At 39.0% G+C, this 17,027-nt stretch overlaps 1 protein-coding gene across 1 annotated transcript in view; it reads right to left on the bottom strand.

Moving 5' to 3' along the window:
• Positions 1–17,027, bottom strand: part of LOC120719475 (solute carrier organic anion transporter family member 1C1-like) — a 37,225-nt gene that overhangs the window by 12,527 nt on the left and 7,671 nt on the right. The window contains exons 3-8 of the mRNA XM_040008660.1: positions 9,593–9,734; positions 6,882–7,014; positions 5,046–5,167; positions 4,820–4,966; positions 3,485–3,583; positions 1,131–1,373 (exon numbers count right to left, since the gene is read on the bottom strand). Coding sequence (XP_039864594.1) covers positions 1,131–1,373; positions 3,485–3,583; positions 4,820–4,966; positions 5,046–5,167; positions 6,882–7,014; positions 9,593–9,734 — 886 coding nt within the window. The remainder of the gene's footprint in view (positions 1–1,130; positions 1,374–3,484; positions 3,584–4,819; positions 4,967–5,045; positions 5,168–6,881; positions 7,015–9,592; positions 9,735–17,027) is intronic.

Raw genomic sequence — 17,027 nt, 5'->3', positions numbered from 1 at the left:
TATAACAGCTTCAACTCTTCTGGGAAGGCTGTCCACAAGGTAAAGTAGTGTTTATGGGAACTTTTGACCAATTTCCGCTGATATTGGACGAGAAGGCTTGGCTCGCAGTCTCTGCTCTAATTCATCCCAATGGCGTTCTGTCAAGTTGAGGTCAGGACTCTGTGCAGGCCAGTTCTTCCACACCAAACTTGCTCATGCATATCTTTATGCACATGTGGAAGGGGCGATCCCCATACTGTTTCCACAAAGTTGGGAGCATGAAATTGTCCAAAATGTCTTGGTATTCTGAAGCATTAAGAGCTCCTTTCACTGGAACTAAAGGGGTAAGCCAAACTCCTGAAAAACACCATAATCCTCCTCCAACAAACTTTACACTTGCCACAATGCAGCTGGACAAATACTGTTCTCCTGGCAACCACCAAACCCAGACTTGTCCATTGTAAGGTGGAGAAGCATGATTTGTGCTTCCAGAGAATGTGTCTCCACTGCTCTACAGTCCAGTGGCAGCAAGCTCTAGACCACTGAATCCAACAACTTGCATTGCGCTTAGTTATGTAACCATGGCCATGCAAACCGATTACATGAAGCTCTCTATGCACTGTTCTTGATCTAAGCTGAAGGCCACATGAAGTTTGGAGGTCTGTAAAGATTCACTCTGACCTGAAATTCGGTGACCTCTGCGCAGTACATGCATCAGCATCCACTGACCCTATTCTGTGATTTTATATGGCGTGCCACTAAGTGGCTGAGTTGCTGTCATTCCCTGGTGGCATCTTATCACGGCAGCACACTGGAATTCCCTGAGCTCCTGAGAGCGACCCATGCTTTCACAAATACTTGTAGAAGCAGTTTGCGTGTCAAGGTTGGTTTTATACACTTGTGGCCATGGAAATAACGGGAACACCTGAATTCAGTGATTTGGAAAGGTGAGTGAATACTTTTGGCAATATGATGTATAAGCAATTCTTCATCTAAAATGTGGCTTGTACTCACTTTAACACAAAGAAAATGTGTTATTACTGCAAGATTGTGAAGAGTTAACCCCAAGTACAATGTGCTCTGAGAAACATTGTTTTCCACATATGACATATATAAAAACATCACACCCAATAACCTATAGACTTCCTTACCTTTGGCCATCTCTATAAAACCAGTGTGTTCATCTGCTGAGTACTTGTGCTTCAGAAGGGGCGAGCCTTTGATGAAACTCGTCTGCTCTGGTGTGCACTTCTCTGGGACCTCTGGCCCGGGTAGTGAGCGGGGCAGAAACCAGAATGGGATAGCAGAAAGAAGGGTGATAACCCCAGCTATGAGGTAACCCAGCCACCAGGCCCCCACCCAGCGGGAATCTGATGGGGTAATGGTGATGGTCTCTATGTTTTGGAAGAAGATGAAAGTTAAGTAATGCTTTCTGAAAACAAGGTACATGTATTATTCATTCTAGTTTTCTGATTTTCATCTATTCTAAGCACTCTGATTGTGTGTCCAGTCTGAAAATGACATACTTTATGGTACTGATTGATATTATACTCAAGCTATTTTTTGTTGGGGTTTTTTTTTGTTACTTTGTTATGAACATGCTTGTTACTATGAATAAGACAGGACACATTTAATGTATTATACAGCATAGGAAAACTATAGAAACTAATGTTATTTTTTTAGATTAAGAATAATAATAACAAAATCCAGTGCCGAAGAACACGTGTTTACTCCTTTGTGTGTTTTTAATTGATCTGAAACTATATTTTTCTTCTCCTTTTGTTGTTAAAGGCTACTTTCCTTTTAGCTTTTTCCTGCTGTCCCCTTTTCTTTGTTCTGTTCTGTTCTGTCTCTTTCTCTCAGTCTTTCTTGCCGACCAGAGGGCTTTGTCCCTCTTCTTCCTCAGCTGGCCTCATTACCTAAGTGATGCTAATCCTGTACACCTGCTCTGTTTAGAATTGTGCACGCAACGAATGTGAGCCATTTTTTCCCGATAACATCAGGCCTCAGTTTTATGAATGAAAAACTCTTTTTCACAGCAGATATTTGAGCTCCAAAGGAAGTCAGGCAACAGGTGTTACAAATAACATTAACAATGGCCCTGTTGTATTTAAGTCTCAGTCTCCGTGCACAGTATCAGAGTTTAAGCATATAAACAATGCATGTGCACAAAAAAGTGGTAATGCAATTTTAGACACTGCTGCTTTAGACACTGCTGCTTTTTCGAAAAATGGTACAGTAACAATGTGGATACTTTAGATCAGGTAATAATAGAGTTTTATAGAGTGAGCTGCATGCAGGTGAAATGTAAAAAAAAGATTCAGTATAAACCAAGAAATGTAATCCCATGGCTTTTTTTAATTGGCAACTTTTCAGCAATCAGACTTCATTTATAATGCTAATGAGTAATGAGCTTTATAATTATTTAAATTAAGATTTCAGCACAAAATTCAATTTTAACCTTAGCTTTTTTTTCCACAGTCCTAAAATTAGCCTAATGTTTCTTTCAGTCTTGCAATTTGAGACCGATTATCTTTTTGACATTTAAAATCGAGCAATAATGCTGATTAGCCATCAGTCTCACGATGTAAGAAACCAACCAAGAGTCTGCTGACTCAGCCTCTGGGGGTGACTGGCAATTTTTCTAGGGCCAGAAACTATCAAAAGATTTGCTGACATTTGCTGCTCATTGTTTACAAACCCTTTTTTATCACTTGTTTGTTTTGAGGTATTAACATGTTAAATTACCTATTTTACACAGTGGGCTTTTTATTTGCATTGTTTGCTCAAACATGTATTGGCCCATAGAACTGAAAGCTTCCAGTGCAGGAAATGTCATCCCTCTGCTACAGATTCTGCTCACTCATATGTAGATATATGTGTACAAATATTATCACGTTCATCATTTAAAAATAAACATTATAAATCAGAAAAATAAAAAGGCACAACCCCAATTGTCTGCAAAGCCAACTGTTCTGCAGTTGCACAAGTCAGTTTCAGCTGCAGATGGTTATCTGGGGGCATTTGTATATTCATTTAACTGTGGAAAAGCATATCAGGCTATGTATGATTACAATTTATTAAAACAGAAAATGTTCTGTCTTTTTGTGCACACACAGCCATGTCAGCATAGTTTTGTGGATCCGGCCTTAGGACCCTAAACCACAGTCAAATAGGATTTATTTTAATAGGTACAAAACATTTTATCCACCTCTAGCTTTTTCCTAACGGTGATGGTGCTTATTATTATGATTTTATTTTAACATCTGACTGTTAGCTGGGGCTCACCCTTTAATGTTTATCAACTCTTATCAGCTATTGTGGCACCGTTGTTTTTTTTTATGATATCAGCAACAATAATTAAACCAAAAGATGAATCGAGGGACTTTTAATATTCCACAGTCACTCAGATAATAATCAGAGTCATGGTGTTAATGGCAGCGATTTGTGTAGACAGTCTGGCCTCATAATAACAATTTTAAAAATGTGTTAGTATTAAACTCACCCATTTTTACAAATCCAATGTCCACATAGATTTTGGCACAAAGGGAGCCCAATAGGTAACCAAACACAGGGCCAACCACTGAAATGGTCTGCACACAACCTAGGATGTGACAGTCATGCCAAAAGAGACACATGACATATAAAATAGTCAGATACCAGTAGATGAGTACATTGTGGTCATAAAAGGATAGACATAGTGTGCCAAGAAAATATCCCCCTCATCATTACACCACCACCCTGCTTTCATGTTGTTTACACCACATTCTGACTCTAACCTCTGCATGTTGCACTGGAAATTGAGACTCATCAGACCAGGCAGCTTTTTTCCAATCTTTTGTTGTCCAATTTTGGTAAGCCTGGGCAAACTGTAGCCTCAGTTTCCTGTTCTCAGCAAACAGAAGTGATAACCAGTGTGGTCCATCTCATTCAAGGTTTGACGCACTGTGCATTCAGAGGTGCTCATATGCAAAATTGCCCAGTGACATTGCATACCTTGACTGTAATAGGTGGTTATCAGAGTTACTGTTCCTTTCCTGAAAACAGTTTGGTCATTCTCTTCTGAACTCTTCTGCACATGGTTGTGCAGGAAAATCTCAGCAGACCAGCAGTTCAAAGTCACTTAAATCACCTTTTTTCTCCTTTAGAGAAAATCAGAACTTTCTGCTACCCTCACATTGTTCTGAGCTAATAATGTGTTCAAACAAAGGCTGTGTTAACTATTACATCTGAACTGTAGCTGAGCATTTATTGGCTAAATGATAGGAGTTGCCTTGTTTGTGTGTCTGTCTCTCTGTCCTCGAGCAAGTTTACGCAAAAACTACCAAGTTGAAACTTGTGGAAAGGTGAAGCACGGGCAAAAGAAGATCCTACCTAATTTCGGTGCAGAGGAGTATCATTTTCTGTAAATGTAGAAATAGGACACTGGCTTTGGCATTAGCCCTGGTAGCGCATCCAATGCACATAACTTACCTTTGATGCAGTGCAGGTTTACAGTCTAGAACAAGTTTCATGTTCTCTACCTGCACAGACTGTTGCCCATGCCAAAAAGTTGGCACCAGAATTGAACCACAAAATGTCTGAGCACATAGCTGCTACCTCTGACTTAGGAACTATGGTAAAATGCTGCAGGAAAGTCATCAGTGATTTGCAGATAAAGCCCATAGATTATCTCCCCCATGACTTTCTTCCCACAGAAATAACCAAAACTTCTGCTACATATCGTTCAGTTTTCAAATCTATCGCAATGTGGGATTCTCTCTGGTTGTGCATCTGCACCATGTCAGTCAAAATAGTTAAGAGCAAATTTATCTCTACCACTAGGTGATGTTTTTCTTACCAACATAAAGTGCAGCATTCTCCTCAGTGGCAAAATCATCTATATACGAGATTCCCAGAGGCTGAACAGGTGTCTCTCCAATCCCGCGCAAAACATTTCCAAGGAGCACATAGATCCACATGGACAGGTTGGACTCGCCTTCACAACCTTGAGCAAAAGACAAGTACAATTAGACATATTTCTTATTTACACAAGTGTGTGTTTGTGTGTGTGTGTCAGCACAAACCTGAGGCTGGCACTTGAGGTAGTGTACCGTCTTCTGTCAGGTTTGCTGGTGAGTCTGGCCGACACGGAGAGGGGTTAAGAGTTGAGTTCACTACCCACCGCACTGATGTCTCAAACTCATAGCTGTTCACAAAATTCAAACAGTTCAGATCAGCGACAGAGACAAAAATACTCATTCCAACTAGTTATAGCTTCAACTTGTGCAGGAAGGGACATTTGTACAGTTACATGTGACCATGTGCATTTGTGAAAGAAGAAAGGAAAGTGCTTAATGAAAAGGCAACATGATGGTATAGGCTGACCCATGATGCTCTAAATAACAGATTAAGTACTAGTAATATAGCAAGCGCATACGCAGCTGTCCTCCGGATTTTCCACACACTCATCATGGGCATGGATGTGATGGTAATTTGGGGTCTTTAATTATTTTTGAACCGTTCTTTTTCCACGGTGGAATTATTTGCAGCATATTTAATGATTTTAAAAAACAAGAACTTTATTTTGGATTTTCTCTAATCCACACAGAGTAAAAGTATACATATATGCTCAAATATATTCATACACTCCAATAATATTTGGTTAAATATCATTTGCACCTCATCCAGATATTTGTGGCAGCCGTCAACAAGCTCCTGGGATAATTCTAGCTGGATATTTGAGCACTCATCTTGACTAGCAAGTTTATACTTGCTGGTTTTCTGGCATGTACCTGGTTTTTAAGCACAGTCCACACATTTTTAATAGGGTTGTGGTTTGTATCAACACCACTAGCAGCAAAATAGTCCCAGAGAATGATGTGACCACCACCATGCGTGAGAGCCAGTACAGTGTTCTTAGGTTTGAAAGCCTCATGTTTACTCTTCCAAACATGCCTTGTGTCATAGTGGTCAAAAAGCTCAATCTTTGTCTCTTCAGACCGTAACATTTTTCTCCAGAAGTCATTTGGCTTGTACATGTGAGCAGCTACAAATTTCAGTCAAACTTGGAGGTGTCAATTTCGAAGCGAGGCTTCTTCATGGTCAGCACTCTCTCAGTCCACAGAGACGTAAAAAACTTTTTCGCTGTGCACAGTGATGCTGGTGTTCCATCAGTTTCCACTTCATGGAAGGTTTGAGTCTTGGTGGTCACTGGGTTGTTCCTAAACATCATAAGCAATTTCCTCTTATATAAGGGTGACAGTTTGGGTCTTCTTGTAGGCCTTGGTAAAGTGGTAACACACTGAATTACTTGTACTTGCTTACAATTGTTTGACCTGATGATCTGGAATATGCAATTATTTTAGAAATGCCTCAAAGAGACCTTCCCAACTTGTATAAATCGAAAGTTCTCCCTCTTGGATCTTCACTGAGTTCCTTTGACATTCCCATTGTTTTGAGTTTTAGTCAGTCCAATGACTGTTGTCAAGCAAATCCTTTTTCTATGCTGGGAAAAAACAAACTACCAGTCACAGTACACCATCATCACTGACGAGAAGTCAACAGGTATTGCCCTCATCAAGTTAAAAAACACTGCAGAACCTTCAGTATCCTTTATTAAAATATTTAAATTACCGTATTTATAATTTTGAGCCTGTGTGGATTAGACAAACTGCAAAATAAATTCAAACATGTACACTCATTTCTTATTAGAAATAAAAAACAGTTACAAAAATCATTAAAATTCCAAAATAACCATGACATTTATTTCCACAGTTACTAAAACTATCCCAAGTCATCACCTGACAAAAATGAATAACATTAATTGATTATTTGAGTCTTTCATACAATAATTAATATCTGCTATTAGGGTTATGGTTAAAGTCAAAGAGCAAACAGACCTGTTAGTTGGGATTACTCACCGACCAATGATGAAATGAGGCAGAGCTATGATGAAGGTGCCGATGGACATCAATACACAGCCCACTGCAATGATCTTTGGCCTGTGGAGTTTGGCTCCAAAGTAACTGACAAAAGCTATCACCAGCAAGTTGCCTGGAAAGTTTGAGCAAGAAATATCATTGATTTAGAGCAGAAAGCACAGACATGGGGGAAAAAAACCACATCATTGCCTCCATGCACTAGGTTGGGATTGTTTTTTTATGGGTTTTTTGATAGTGTTTGGTTCATATGTGGCTCTGCATGCTGAGAATAAAATTAGCAAGGTCTTTTTTTTAACTTGCTTTCTGTACCTGAACAGATACAAATCGATTATTTTCCATGTACTCCATAGCCAGTAAAATATTGATCCTACACTATAGAGTCAGTAGATGTTATAATAGCATGCGTGACATTTAAATGAGTCAGAGTAAGGTGATGCATTAATTTTTCATGTGGAAATCCTGGTTGCTCAAGTGGCGTGAAATCTTATTTTGAGAGAAGAATTTACAGCACGCAGTAGCAAACATGACAGAAAAATTAAACAAGGCTCCCTGCTGCCACCTTTTTTAGCGCATTCAGCCCACGATCAGTGACATGGAAACTCCATTTTAAATGGGGTGGTGTAGTGGTGAAGAAATCTCATCTTACATAGTATCCTACAATACTTGTGACTTTTTGCAGTAGTGCCTTCTAAAGAAAATAACCACATGCCTCTCATAGCGCAGTCCTTATTATACTCATAAATTCATCAATGGATTATGGGTATCTAAGTTTTATCTAGTAAAAGATTTTTTTCCCAAAACCTGTTAAAAGTGAGAGACAGAGGGATACAGAGGTGAACTGGAAGCTAAACAAGTTTATAGAGGAATATATCAGCGCTGCCGGCTGCTCAACGCATGAAGATGACAAACTAAGAATGATTCATGTAGCGTAGTATGTGTATGTACGTATAGTCAGTCACCTGAGCTCATCTTGCAGGCATGATCTCTCTAAAGATCAGCATCTATTACTATCACTCTCTGCTTCCCTTTTTTATTATTCTTTATTTCCTCCCCGACCCCGTCACACACCCCCTCTGTTGTCCTCTCTTGTTCCTTGCACTGTCCTTTTTCCCTTTTCTTTCCTCTTCACAGTGCCCTGCTCTGCCTCTATGTTACCCTGGCAACAGTCCTATAGAAAAAGCCAGTTGCCTAGGCCACATGAGACCAGCAGCTTTCACAGGAGATGGAGAGAATCAGGATACTCCGTATCGACTCCACCCAAGGTGCCATCACCATCTTCTCCTCCGTCAGACTACCAGGGTTCACACACATGTGCGACCCGCAATGCTGCAGATCACAAATTCTAATTATTCTTCATTACTATTGTCTCCCACTGTAACACAATGACTTTTATCTTCTGTAGCCTGTTTCTATAGCATGTTTCTTTGGGACTGAGTCTGCACTGCAAGCCATGTATAATTTATAACCTACAAGAGGCTCTTCAGATGAATGGATTAGACTTATATAACTGCCCCAGAAATTGGTAAGTGGACCATTGGAGAACAACCTGATAACAGTATATACAGTGGTCATTGTATGCATGCTGTAACACTACTCGGACTGAATTTTGACTGTAAAATTTATTACAGATGATCCTATTATTATTATTATTATTATTATTATTATTAAAATACAAAGAACTCATTTTTTTCTAACATCATATTTTCACATCCACACATTTCTTGCTCTTGAGGCTTGAAAGGGTGTTTACAACTTCTCAATAAATGTAGTATGACCTCTTCAGCACACATTCTGATTTGTAAAATTCATTGAGTTTCTCTTTAAAAAGAGCGCAGTAAATGATCGCTTCTGTTTTGGGAGTTCCTAAATGATGAGCCTGTGTGCTGATATACTGTTTCAAAGTACATCTGTGACTTTTCTGAGTAGTAACTCTGAGCTTGTAAAACAAGTCAAGCTGAAATTCAAACGGAAGAAATGTGATTTAAGTGACTGAACGTTTGTCTCCCTCTCACCCCTGACTAGTCATGTTAGATAGCTACCCCTCCCTGAGCCTTCCAGAAGTTTCTTCCAGTAAAAAGGGAGGAAGCCCCCAGCAGCATAAGCCTATTAACTAAGGAAAGATTCAGGGTCCAGCCCTATCTATATCCTTTAACAAAAAGGAAAGTTTTGATCCTACTCTGGGAGAAATATGAGCTATCTTTCTAGTCCCTGCCAGTACTCTGATGTGACCTGACTCTCATGTCTTGTTAAATAGCATTTAGGAAATCAATTGAAGGCGCAAAGATGCACATGATTTATGTTGGAGTTCCATCCCAGCTGATTTTATATTGTGTGAAGGGTCAGTGTTTTTGTAGCCCATTAACAAGTGCACTAAACAAATATTGCATAACAACATCTTTCAAATTTTAGAATATGGCTTTCCATAGCTTAAAAACAGCTAGGACCTCAGCTTATGTCCTTGCTCAACATTATGACTCATCATCTACGCACACAGACACACAAACACGCAAACACACCCCTCTGTCCTCTTCTGGGAACTCTGATGAATCTTTTATCTGAAGCTCGAATATCTTGATGACCCATTCATATTTTCGCCCCAAAGACAGAACGGGAGAAGCGAGGGGAGCCCATGACACAGAGGCTACAAATAGAACAACAAAATAACAGCAGTCACAGGCAGGCCTACTCACCTATCTCGAAGCTCCCGTCAATGACACCTATTAGGTAACTAGGGATGTCAAAGCGCCTCTCGAGCTGGGTTATTGTGCTCTTCATGTAGCTCCCCGACAGAGCCTTTGCGAAGTAGGCAAAGGACAATGCCACCAGAAACATCTAGAAAACAGAAAGACACACACAAACGCATTGATATGCATGAAACTCCAACAGGAGAAAACACACTGTTTTAACATAATCATCCTCCATAATATACTTGATTATGTAATGCTTCTGTTTGTGTCTACCCACAAAAGACAGAAATGAAATGCTTATGTCACCACTGTGGCTTCTACAATGCACGGACGCGTCACATTCAACTTCGTCAACTCATCCAAAAATCACTAATAATTAACATTTGCCAGCGTCACAAGAATAACAAGGATTTTGATGAGGGAAGGGGATAGAGCGCGAAGCAATGAAGTGCATATAAGATTCTATGAACTGTGAACAACAGCGAGATGAAACAAACCTTTGAGTGTTGACAGATGAATGGACGACTTTGTTATACAGTACGTGACATGTGCATGTTTCACATCTTCTATTTTTATAAGACAGTAAGTTACAAATAATTGCTGTTATAAAAATACTAAATTCAATTAAATTCAACATATTTTTTAATTCAGTTTGTATAGTAGCAGTTTACAAGGTAAAGACTGTGCAACACTAAAAGGAGAACATGACCTGTAACTTAAATTCGTTATAAGAAAGCCCTATGTGATCGTGGGGAGAAAAAACTCCCTTTTAACAGGAAGAACCAGGCGCAGGGAGTCACCACTGAGGTCAGCACTTGTTATAGACTTATCTCTAGTGCTGCAGCAAGCACTTCCAAAAACAAGTCCAGAGTAGTTATGTGCTAAGTAAAGCCAGCTCCAATCTCCAAGAAGAAAGAGGGGGGGAGCCCATGACGTCTATGAAAAAATGTAATCATTTAGGCATCATTGAATTAAGTCGAAACCAACACTTTAACAGGCTGCTCTGTAGCATTCTGGAGTGGTAGATTGCACTCAGACAAAGAGACACAGTCAGTAAAGTTTGTAAAAACATCCCTGTGTCATGGCCCTAGGGTTTTGTGTTGTTTTGGAGTGCCTGGTTCCTAGTTAAACTGTTTGTAGCTCCGTTTCTCTTTTATTGTTCTTCTAGTGTTTGGAGTTTTGATTTTCTGCCTGTTGATTTTTTTTATTTCTGTTTTAGTTTCTTTATTATTCTAATATTGAGCTTTGTTTCTTGTGATGTTATTGAGTCTGATTCTCTACTTTATTGTTATCTGACCAGTTAACCTTTGTGGTTTTATGTTTGGATTGCTGTTAAATTTTATTGTTGTTCAATGTTACTTTAGGGGTTTGCATTTGTGTCTGTGTGTGAGTGAGTGTTTTTTTGGTCTTTATTAATAGACTCCTCTGTTTCCTTGTTTTCCTTTCCCTCCATTATGTCAGTACCTGTCTTTTCTCCCCCCTGAATTAGTTAATTCACGTTTACCACTTGATTTCTCATTTTTCAGCATCTCCATGTCGCTTATTTTACATTTTCTGTTTTTTTGATAGTCACTTTTCTCTCTTGCTTTAGTTTTTGGTTCGGTTTGCACCTTTAGCTCCTTCGCTAACCTGTCTCTAATCTCTAGTCAGCCCTCTGCCTGTCTATCCCATACTTGTCCCAATTCAGGGGATGCATCCTTCGATAACTGTGAAGGCTGGAAGTCACATTGTGAAATTAGCTGGTCTAGCCTATAGGACACACTGCTCAGGTTACCAAGCTCAGGAAATGAAGGCAATCTTTATTTTATCTCATCTTTTACAAAGATCTTTCATTGCCATGTGATGTATCTGATGCTAAGAGACCACTGGCTTGTAAAAACAAGACCCTTAGGCTGCGTCTTCTTAGCCAACACTAATGTAAACAACTGTCATCTGGTTTCATCTCACTTTGGTAATGAAATGTAAATAGTACAGTATGGCCAATAGTTCTCTGCAATATTGCATATTTTGGTATTGAGCCAATACCAATGTAAATATTGTACGCCTGTTTATAAAAGACTTTGGATCACCTTCTGTAATTTAAACATAAAATAGGTGTGACAGTTAGCACAAAAAATAATTAAAACAAATCAAGGTTCATTTATTTTCATTTCCATATCGCTTTATATTTTCTTCTACTATACCTATATATATACTTACATATGGGTAAAAGAAATTCACAATCTGTGATCAGTTGATGATCCTGATTAGACTGAGGAATAAATATTAATTTATTAAGTGACAAAATCCTGCCATGACATAACTGTCAAGTGAGATGGAAAAGATATCAGAGCCTTAAACAGGGTCATTTTTGCTTGCACCTAACAGCAGAGAGGTGATACAAGCATGCCTATAAAATATGATGTAATGGAGTCCTGATGGGGTGTTTACTGTGAAGTTCGATTAATGGTTTAGTGAGGCTAAACTTAAAGTAAAAAGATTCAGATATGAGGCTCTTCTCGCCTGGGTTTTGGTTTAAAATCAGTTGGAAGCACCACATTTTTACTCATTCTGTTATCTGCAACGTGCATTAAGTGTGAAACAGATCCCGTGCCTGGGGAATACGTTTTTTAGTATGCCTTGACACAACAGTTGGTGTAATTAGGCACTATAAAAATAATTTAATTAATATATCAATCAATCAATAAATTAATTAATTTGGTGCTATATAAATGAAACTATATAACTAAAAATGAATTGGCTTGTGCAGTTTGTTGAGTTATACCGTAGTCACACCACCAAATGAATCCCAGCTGTAACGTTATAACAGTGCCTCACTATCACTGAAATTTGCATGCATTCACACAAACACCTTATGAGAACCCATCGATTTGTTAGAAGATGTAATTACAGCAATCAGTGTACATTTATAACAATACCCTTAGAACCTGAAAGCTCAAAAAACGACTGACTATACCTTTAAAGTGTTAAAGAAATAAGACAAGAGAAAATCACCACATCAACCCCTGATTTCACCTAAAGACCAAATCTTAAATTCTGCAGTACTAAAACTGTTGCACTGTGGCTGCAGGTGTAATGAAGGAAATCAGAATCTCAAACTTATTTCTTTCATCCTAAAATGTGATTTGAATTGATTCTTTCACCATGACGTCAACAAATACAAAATGACCCTTAAAAGAAAGATTGAGGAAATCGAAGGAGTGTTGTGTTTGAGCAGCAGGGAAATCAGTGTCAGTTGCTGTGTCGCTTCCTGAAGATAATCATAACTGCCCGTGTATTATACTGCTCACACTTGACACATGATATTTTCTTGCAATCCTCTAAAGACCTCAAACGATTTCAATTAAAAAAGAAAAACATTCAAAATCGAACTGCACTTCTTCTGCCTTATGCATTATAATAGCTGGATGTTTCAGGATATATAGTGGAATATTTGAACTCTGGGATTTAGTGTTTTATAGGCTGATTACCTAATTAACCACCATCATTATAAAAAAAAAACATTTGTTAAGAGAACACAAAATAAACTTCATACTTGAAATGTCTTTTACTCTTTTTCTAGTGACTTTGTGATGTAGTCTCCTGTACTTTTAATGAAGGAATGGATGATGTAGAGCTGTTCCAGTCACTAGATGTGTTTTAAAAGTTTCACATGAAATGGATGATGGAGTTTAATCTATAGGTAAATGTTTTTCCCTGCACATCCATGGGAGCAAATCCCCCTATGGTATTTATTCTCTGTCTCCTGTAATCTCATTTCTAATTAAGCGCAAAGAGATGTAATGTGCACTGTGCACACGACTTATTTCCCTCCTCTCTACAGTGTTTGCACTCGATGTACTGTAAACAAAGCTACTAATTATCCTGCCTGTGAGGTTCCCGATTTTAATGATTTATTATTGTCTTTTGAGGCAGTAGGTATAATATCGTGTCTAAAAGAAACATAATTATCTGTCATAAAACAATGGCAAAAAGAGCTCAAATCATTTTTGCTATTATTCTCCTTAATCGTTTCTTTCACAGAAACCGGCACACAAACCTTGTGTTTACAACCTTCATTTTGTGCTTTATGAGCCATTTCACTAGCTGGGCCCACGTCCTCATTTTAGGTTTGACAGCGTTTTAGTAAGTAAAGGTGAATGCTTGGACATGAATTGAGCTGCGGTTTGGGGAAGGCCTCAAAGGGGACTGGTGACGGCTCCCGGGCCGGGCAGATCCCCATGTACTAAATAGAAATAAAGAAGTTAAAGAATTGAGAATAAGGAGGGAGGGAGGGTGGGGCACATAAACTAGAATGATCAGCTTGCAGTACTGCGGGAACCTGACAACCGGAAGGAGCGTGTTTGGAGGTGTGGTCCCGCTCCTGAAATTCCAATACATAATCTCCAATTAAGGTGGACCTGCTGTCCTGTTCCATAACCCAAGTGTGCCTGAGCATCAGGGCCCAAACTCCAGCAATTACAGCAAGTTGTCCAGGTCCTGACACAGCAAAGCAGCCCCAGACCATCACACTAGAACCACAATGTTTGACTTTTGGTATGATGTTCTTTTTTGGAATGCTGTGTAAGTTTTATGCCAGATGTTAAGGGATGTAACACTCCCAAATAATTCTCATGTCATTGCACGGAATATTTTTCCAAAAGTCCTGGGTATCATCAAGATGTTTGGGTTTTTTTTGGCGAATGTGATACAAGCCTTTGTGTTCCTTTTAGTCAGCAGCGGTTTTCTCCTTGAACTCTCCCATAGATGCCATTTTTGCCCAGTCTCTTTCTTATTGTTGGATCGGGAACTTTAACCGAGGTAATTGTGGCCTGTAGTTTTTTTTTTAGGTTGGGGTCTTTTGTGATCTCCTGTATGAATTGTCATTTTACTCTTGGAGTAATTTTAGTAGGCTCGCTACTCCTGGGAAGTTTTCTCCATTTGTGGATAATGGCTGTCACTGTGCTTCACTTGAGTCCCAAAACAGTTCTCTGGGCAAACTTGTCTTGTTAATGCCAGAGGTCAGGAGAGAATGACCGGACTCCTTTGAGCAGAAATAGAGGCAACGCTAATTCAAATAACCATTTCTTACAACCAAGTTATACATAAGAGCATCTCTGACCACACAGCAGCAGAAGATAACACCAGTTGCCACTCCTATTCAATAAGAGCAGAAAACTAAGCCTACAATTCACACAGAGTCACTAAAACTGAACGGCAAGAGATTGGAAAATCTTTGCTTGAGTCTGATGAGTCTCCATTTCTACTGTGACATTCAATTGATAGGGTCATAATTTGGTGCAAACAACAAGAAAGAATGGATCCATTCTGCCTCGTATCAATAGCTGACACTGTAGTGATGGATTAATGGGGTTGGGGACATTTTCTTGACATACTTCTGGCCAGGTAGTGTCAACTGAGCATTGTTTAAATGCCACAGCCTACCTGACTATTGCTCCTGACCATTTCCATCCCTTCATGGCTCCAGTGTATCACAGTGCAGGATAGCGCACCCAGTCACAAGCTCAAATCATCTGGTTTCTTAAACGTGACAATGAGTACTCTGTGCTCAAATGGCCTCCACAGTCACCAGATCACAGAGCACCTTTGGCATGTGGCAGAATCTGCATCATGGATGTGCAGCTGACAAACCAACTGTGTCATGTTATTATGTTAAAGTGGGCTAAAATCTCAGAGGAGAATCAAGGTTTTTAGTTTCTTGGTGAATCTATGCCACAAAGAATTAAAGCTGTTCTGAAGGCAAAAGCAGGTCCAATCAAGTACTAGCAATTTACACAATCAAGTGGCCAGTGAGTATAAATATGTAAATCTAAATTTACATCTGAAGAAATGTTTGTTGATATGTTTATTTATGCACCACAGTGCTCTGACGACTCACGGAGACACACAGGGGACGCCTTAACAATCCTGGCATAACATCATAAGGTTAAGGGCTAATCCTAGTTATTTAATTGTGTTAATCAGTGCCGGTTTCTAATGCCCTTAATAAGCTAGCAGAGTTAAGAAACTGCAGCTAGACGTCAGTAATACTAATAGAGAACAATTATGCTATGATGCCTTAATGTTTTTAAGTTAATATTGTATAATCAACTTTGTCATGATTTAATGAGGACTAAAAGAAGCCTTTGCATGCCACAGATGCCGCAGAGAATTGAAACGGGACAAACAAAATGCAAATATCTGTCACAAGAGTACTACCTAAAGTTGCTTGTGCACATAAAGAAAGTACGTTCTTGAAGTTGTTTAGCAGAAAGTCCCACTTTACCAAATGAAAGTTTGGAACTTGCTGCCACATCTTAGTTCCTGTATGGACTTTTTCTCTGTTTAGAGGCCTAACTCGATCATGTGTGAAAAGACTTGTAATTGACTTTGTGATTGCTAGATGATTTAAATCCTGAAAACAGAGCTCGCAGACTCACTCTGAAAGCACCTAAATTATAATTTGATGAAGGGCTATTATGGATTTATTGCTTAGAGACAACACATTCATTTAATATCCTATATGTCCTTTTCTTCTGTACTTGTACTGTACTTGAGGTCACAGATTGACCTTTTTGACCATTTAGTAGTCGCTTTATTGGAAACAGTTGTTGTAAAACTACATCAACAAATTAGACAGATGGAAGTAACTCTGAGTATATTTAACATGATATGTTAAGATAATAATGAGTTTAAGACTGTGACTAATAATATGTCTTATGTCAGCACCTATCCTTAGAAGCAGGATAGACTGAGGGACCCCATCAATGTGAGGTGAGATCATGCCGGCCAGTGCTAGCTGTAGAGCATTAACACCAGTAGGTCATGACATGACATTTAATGGTGGGGATGAAGCAAGCATGCATACACATTTTTTTCCCACCAAGCGAAGGCTCCTTGCCACCAATCAGCAGTGACACTTAGAGGGAATTAAGCCTCTGTGTCACACATGACTGTTTCTCATCTAAGTCGCATTTAAATCAGTTGGAGTCAGTGCACTGTGTCTGTGTTAGTTCAAGCTCACACCAAATATCACTTTTATTGAGACACAAGGTGACTCTACTGCAGTCATAAAGTTCTTCATTTATGTTCAGTAACAGCTAAAATCAAAGTGTTTGTATTTTGGTGAGTGGCAAAATCTCCTGGAGATGTATTTATAAAAAGTAGTCTCTATGCACCTCTGCATTTTTCCAGGTAACTCATGGGTTTACCCATTCTCTTTAATGTGGTACCAGCGTAGAGCTCATTGAAGTTGAGCCAGATGTCTGATGCATGTCAACTCTTAGCATAATTCATATTTTTTTGAATTATTTGGTACAGTTATTCAGTATGCTTTTCAGAATTAAAGTAGGATTGTAAAAGAAATGTTCTTAAATGAAATTGATCATCAAGTCAAACTGCATTGTTACACAACCAGTAAATTATGTAATGTGTGAAAACACCCAATGACACAACATCT

This window comes from Simochromis diagramma, unplaced genomic scaffold, assembly GCF_900408965.1.
Source record: "Simochromis diagramma unplaced genomic scaffold, fSimDia1.1 OVJJ01000344.1, whole genome shotgun sequence".
Taxonomy (NCBI): Eukaryota; Metazoa; Chordata; class Actinopteri; order Cichliformes; family Cichlidae; genus Simochromis; species Simochromis diagramma.
Note: the sequence above shows the minus strand (reverse complement) of the source record. Positions and strands in the feature narration are given on the sequence as shown.